This window comes from Neodiprion fabricii, chromosome 2 (assembly GCF_021155785.1).
Source record: "Neodiprion fabricii isolate iyNeoFabr1 chromosome 2, iyNeoFabr1.1, whole genome shotgun sequence".
NCBI lineage: Eukaryota > Metazoa > Arthropoda > Insecta > Hymenoptera > Diprionidae > Neodiprion > Neodiprion fabricii.
In genome coordinates, this window is record NC_060240.1 from 34,579,206 (window position 1) to 34,585,294 (window position 6,089).

Genomic DNA, 6,089 nt, shown 5'->3' on the forward strand with positions numbered 1-6,089 from the left:
CGGGAGTGCAGGTATAATAGAATGTGTAGTAGGTAGGTGTGTAGATATGTGCGGATCTCAAGGCAACCGCAAAGCTCGACGGCCAGACGCGTCAGGACGAGTCGCTTCGAGCAGGCCGGGGGTGGGGGTCGAGAAGCGTGCAGCCGCGCGGCGCCGTCGGCCAAAAGTGGCTGTGGCGGGGCAGGGCGGGGGGGTCGTTTCCCCCTCCCAGCGGTCGAGGACGGTCGGCTCGTTCGAGGAGTCGGAGTCTAGAGCCAGAAAACGTTGGACTGCAGCGAGTACGCGAGTCAGTCGAGCTCCGATGCGCTCAGCGACAGGTCGAGCCTAGGAGCGATCTAGCGATCTGGCAATTGGCCGCGGATGATTGAAGCTTCGACTTCGATTGGAATTTACGATAAAGAATTCTAAAATTTTTCATTTTACGAAATTGACCACCGATCGGATTACGGGACGAGTGTGGACGTTAACGAAAAAGAAAAGAACGTGGTTTTTAAGAATTTTTGGTTTTTTAATCAACAAAGTGATTCGTTCGCCGTCATCAATCGCCGTCGAAGAAGCTTTGGATTATTTTTACTACCTACCTGTGAAGTGTGAAATAATATATTAAATAAATACGAAAAAACATTGTTTTTCAAAATAGTGGAGAGGATAGTTAAACTTGATTAAAACAAGATTGTATACGCCCGGTTTCGTCTCTCTGAGGTGAGATTGTAACGTTTAAATCATGGTGACCGGAGTTGGTGCTACGATGCCAACCGGAGGTGTCACGGTGGGCTCTGCGCCACAGACCCAACACGTGCCTCAGGAGGCAGGACAACCTCCTGCTCAGACTGCGACTTCAACCACCAGACGATCCGGGGAAAATCGACGGGTTAGTGTCTCTTCTATATGTTCTCGAGATAATGGGAAACAAAAAGAAATCCTAAGAAATCTAGCGAAACATAAGGAATAAATTCGATAAAATCTTCAGCACGTTTCGGAGCTGTTGGATACCTAGTTCGAAAAGAACACCCTAAAATCCCGACAAGGTTCTTGAAACGTTCCTATCGAGTCGTATAACCGGTTGGCTGGTCAAGAAATTGGAAAGATGGCAAGAATGGTCCGATTTTTTGCCTTTCGATGTGAAAAATTGTCCTCGTTTTTATCAGCGTTGTTTCTTCATTTTTTCTTTCTGATCGAAATTTCAATCACTCAAAAGTTGCGAGATCCGCTCCGCGTCTTTTCGGAGCGAATTATTGAAGGGTGTTTAGTTGGGTGCGGGTTAACGGAACACATTTGGATTTTCATTCTTATTTCGATTTTACGGAGACACCTGCAGCTTCTGATTTCTAAGAGTCATTGAACCGACGGACACTTGTCGTCTTTGAGGCGAAAATGTCTAGCGCTCGATTCGATTGTAGGCAGGCTGTTAAAGGCGACGCGTCCAAGTGCCTAGAGAAAGTAGAACGTCGCCGTCGGCCGGCTTTAATACCGCGAATAATCCCACCGGCCGGTTTCTTCTTTTCCACTGCTTTCCGGGTTGAAATTTCCTGTGCCTATTTTCGTTTTATTTATTTATTTATTTTTTTATTCTTGTAAGCACGCTTTAAATTCGTGACCCTGAAATTAACCGACGATGATGTTTTTTTTGAATTACAGAGCAATAAACCGATAATGGAAAAACGTCGTCGGGCTCGGATTAACAACTGCCTGAATGATCTGAAGACCCTGATACTCGACGCGATGAAAAAAGACGTAAGTATCTATAATTTTCTAATAGCTCAGCAGGTGAAACAGGCGTGAGGATTAGTCCTGTTCTCATTCGGTTTCTTCCGTATCCTTTCCTCTGCAGCGACAAGACTGCATTCGACTAACCACCGTGTTTCTCCAATTTCTGATTACAGCCAGCGAGACACTCGAAGCTGGAAAAAGCTGACATCCTCGAGATGACGGTAAAGCACCTGGAGACGTTGCAGCGTCAGCAAGTAGCTCTTGCGGCGGCGACAGACCCGAACGTGCTGAACAAGTTCCGTGCCGGATTCACAGAATGCGCAGGAGAAGTCGGCCGGTTCCCAGGCCTCGAGGCGTCGGTGAAGCGACGTCTGATGGCGCACTTGGCCTCGTGCCTGGGCCCCGTCGACTCGACGACGACGTCGAACGGCCAGAGCGGACAGCAGCCGGTGCAGCCGGCGGCGCCGGCGACCCAACTCCAGGTCCACATCCTGCCGCAGGTCGACGCAACACCCAGGATCCAGGTCCAGCAGTCGAACGGCATCTTCTTCACGAACGCCAACGGGACGGGACTCCAGTTGGTACCGACGCGCCTTCCCAACGGCGACATCGCCCTCGTTCTGCCCGCTGGCGCCAAGGCGACACCCGTCGCGTCACCGTCGGCATCGCCGGCCCCCGCGTCGCCTTTACCCACCCTGATACCGATCCCCCAGAGGACGGCCTCAACCGCGTCGGCATCCTCGTCCTCTTCCTCGACGAGCTCTACCTCCACCTCGGCCGGCAGTCCCGTTGCCTTTGAGGCGCCCCCGCCCACATTCAGGGAGCAGAATTCACCCTTCACCACCACCGCAAGCCACAGAGACGTCGCCACTTCACCGGCGAACGGATACACCAGCGACCCTGAGTTCGATCCCCGGGTCTACAGTGCGCCACTGCAGAAACCTCTCGCTCTCGTTATGAGGAAGAGCGTCGTTCCTGAGGTCGAGGACAAACCCTGGAGACCTTGGTAAGGAGGAGATTTATCGAGGATTTACCTTAACGCGCCTGTGCGAATCGAGAGTTGAGAGAATATCGATGACTTGGGCTTCCCCGACAAAGACTAATTGATCTTCGTTTTTATTTTGACTTTGATTGGTTGTTATTTTTTTTTTTTTTTTATGATTTTCATTCATTTTCTTATTTCCAACGAGAATGATGTAACGACTTAGAGCTTAGGGATGTAGAGTGTGAGTGTCTCCGCGATGTCGGCCAGTATAATAATTAACCTGTTGGGCAGTGCCTTGAACAGTGCCTTTGTTGTAGATCGTGTATCTAGAGTTGTTTTGTATATATAGAGATATTTGCCACTTGTGGACTTTAACCGAGACTAATTGACGATGGATAAGAGTAAGAAGAAATGAAAATATAAATGTGTAATGGTTTGGTTTTTTTTCTACTAACGGTTCGGAAACCTATTTGATTGAAACTTAGTTGAACCTTGACGATCCGACAGTTTAGAAATGTAAATATAGTAAACCGTAAAGTGTAGGTATAACGTACGTTATTGTACCCCCGTCACCCTCTACGATTATTAAACTATATAAGTGCCTTACGCAACAAGAATCACTCAAGTCTTCCATTAATAATAATTAATACCTTATATGTTTCTTGTGTACGTAAATCGCGCTGCAGAGAAAAAAAACGTTTAAACAGAATAAAAATAAAATGTGTAATAACGTTGTGTAAATTATAATAGATGTATAAGAATTTTGTAATTAATTTGTTATGATTATCTGATTAGACGGTTTAGTGATGTAAGAAATTGCGAGATACGACGAGAAAAAGTTGACGAAAGAATATGTAGAGGAGAGGAGATATAGGTAGATAAGAAAGAGAAAGAGAGACAGAGAGAGAGAAAGAGAGGACGTATGTAAGAATGTTTTATTTATATTTATGAGTGTAAAAGATTGAGTTTATTATTCCTGTCTATTATGACGATAGAAAAGCACGCTTATTACAACAAGAGTGTCAAATAAATTGATCTCTTTATTAAAACCTTTAATTTGACTCGTCAGTTCAACCCCATCCGCCGCACACCTCCTTTCCCTTTGTACTTTATACTCCGACTCTGACGTCTTCATATCGTTTCACGAAGCCGATTCAGGCTCTTCTACTTGAAAATTCCAAAAAAAAAAAAAAAACCATGCCGTTTCTGTAGTATTAGAATTCATCAAACTATCCGAAAAATATATTTACAAAAAATGATCGGTCTGCAAAGTGCCATTAAAAATTGCTCGCTTCTTGAACAAGAAATCAGCTTCCTTCGGCCCGGCTCGCCGCTCGCATCTCACACACGTTGCACGTCTGGAGAGCGACTAACCGCGAGTTAAGTCAAGGACCCATCTTCTCCCACTCCTCGGCGTCCGGCTCTCGGCGAGCACGGTGCGCGCCTTTCGAGCACCTAAAAAAGTCCAGCGTGCGTCCTGCCGCCGAAACCCTTTGCAAGGACTTGCTGCCGCCTGGCGGGATGACGCGAAACCCTTCAGAGCCCGGATGTCTCGCCGAGGGTCCTGGCATTCTTTTTCGTCGACGATCGCTCGGGCGAAAGGGTGTGTATGGCCTACGGGAAAAAGGGGAGACAAAAGTTACTTTGACCAGTATATCACAACCGGGAGTAACGAATTTCTTTTTGAGTTTTCCAAGCCGAGATATCGGGGCGAACTCAATTATCCTGTTTTCGACAGCTGCCAATTTATCGAAATAGAATCATCGGCTCAAAAACACAGGGCAAACGAAGGAGAAAACATTTAGAATCGAGATGATATTTTTTTATAATTCGTATACTGTTTTTGCAGGTAACATTTTAACGGCAAGTAAGAGAGAACAAGTTAAGAAAAAATACCAAGGGGTTGTATAATTTCGCGTGCCCCACGATGGAGCGAGAAAAACGGGAAAGAGAGACAGAAAAACTAAGGAGAGAATTGTGATTTTCGGTAAATTTGTTGCAATTTTTTGTCACGCGAAGAAAAGTGAAAGTTGAAGTTAGAACTAAGGAGAAATATAATTGTAAATACTCAACTAACTTTAGAAAAAAACGAGCTCAAAAGGTACTGATCTGTACCAATTTTTTGTTTTTTAGACAATTGCCGAAACTTATAAACTAAACCTTGCTAACTAGAATTTCGGTTCAGTGCCAATTATAAGGCTGCAGCAATCCAAACCAGCAAGGAACTTTTCGGTCACCTTAAAAATTTGTTGCGATTTCGAAAATTTTCCATCACAACTTTTCCGACTGTTTTTGAATAATCGTTTTAGTTTATCCGCAGACTGGTATGCAGGCGCATTGTCAACTGTCCGCTCCTCTTTTTTCGGAGAATGGGAAGTGCGTGTGTTCGTCGTTTATTTACGTATCCCATAGAACCGTGAGCCATTGGGCCACCTCCGGCTGAACTTGGCTGCGTCGAAAGAAGCACCGCAAGAATTCGCAAGACTAGACTTTTAAAAATTTCTGAATTGAAATTCCTACACTGTATTGTAAGTTTTATTCGTATACGAAACAGAGAAATTTACCATACATTTACCGTTTACACAATTTACACAATTTAGAAAATTGAAAATCAAAAATTTTCACTATAAATTTGAGATATATACACAGTAATTTAAATAGGGCACCGAATTTGTAAATTTGTTAGCCGATTTCGTAGATCGACGACTCTTTTGTACAGTAAACGTATAGCAAAGTCAGAATCATTTTTAACATTATACTTACGCTCGATGTTTCCCCGTTTTTCAAAATTATGAGATTCGAGGGATCAGCCAAGGCATCGCGACCAATTCGGTCCAACCGAAAAATCCGTAGATACACTATCACCGCGATAAGCGTGGCGCGTGCGAACTTTATACACGTGTAGATCGATAAGAAATCGTATGCGGAATACGAAAGTCGATCTAGCTCTCGTAATTCCGCGATGTCGAAGCATGGCTTTTTCCATTTGGAGTGCGGCAAGTCAGTCGCTCGTTTCGATCGCGTTCCACATTTGAAACTGGCCTTTGATTTCCGAAGCGGATGGACACGAATCCGCCCCACGGCCTTGTTCTTGGCTAACTCGTTACAAGTACTCTGGAATTGAGACGTATCCGTTAATCCGTACAACAAACCACCTCCGACTCTCCGACGACGTTTATCATATTATCCGCACACCCACACGCGAGCAAGTGCATAAATGTCTCCACTCCTGCTTGCTCTCTAATGCCTCCGACACGTGGACGTGAGTATATTGTTTATTTGCTCTCGGCGTAATATCTTCACGGACAAAGTCTTTGCCGGCGTTACGGGTAGGTATCTATAATGATACTTACAGATACTCGCTCTACGCCGTGCACACATCACACCTACGGGA

At 45.2% G+C, this 6,089-nt stretch overlaps 1 protein-coding gene and 1 long non-coding RNA gene across 2 annotated transcripts; one reads left to right on the forward strand and one right to left on the reverse strand.

The window, feature by feature from the left end:
- The first annotated feature begins 209 nt into the window (after positions 1–209).
- On the forward strand, positions 210–3,751 carry LOC124175398 (protein hairy-like). Its single transcript, XM_046555613.1, has 3 exons — positions 210–871; positions 1,639–1,734; positions 1,884–3,751. The coding sequence occupies exons 1-3, from the start codon at positions 725–727 to the stop codon at positions 2,718–2,720; spliced, it is 1,080 nt and encodes a 359-aa protein (XP_046411569.1). The 5' UTR covers positions 210–724; the 3' UTR covers positions 2,721–3,751.
- LOC124175399 lies at positions 3,469–5,757 on the reverse strand. Its single transcript, XR_006869155.1, has 2 exons — positions 5,459–5,757; positions 3,469–4,309 (listed from the first exon to the last, which is right to left on the reverse strand). It is a non-coding gene; the product is annotated as an uncharacterized LOC124175399 (long non-coding RNA).
- Between the last annotated feature and the right edge of the window lie 332 nt (positions 5,758–6,089).

Bases quoted from the DNA above. Each gene is read 5' to 3' on its own strand.
- LOC124175398 (XM_046555613.1), top strand. From the start codon at position 725: ATGGTGACCGGAGTTGGTGCTACGATGCCAACCGGAGGTGTCACGGTG. The intron at 872-1,638 runs GTTAGTGTCTCT...TTTGAATTACAG, and splicing joins GATCCGGGGAAAATCGACGG to AGCAATAAACCGATAATGGA. The intron at 1,735-1,883 runs GTAAGTATCTAT...TTCTGATTACAG, and splicing joins TCGACGCGATGAAAAAAGAC to CCAGCGAGACACTCGAAGCT.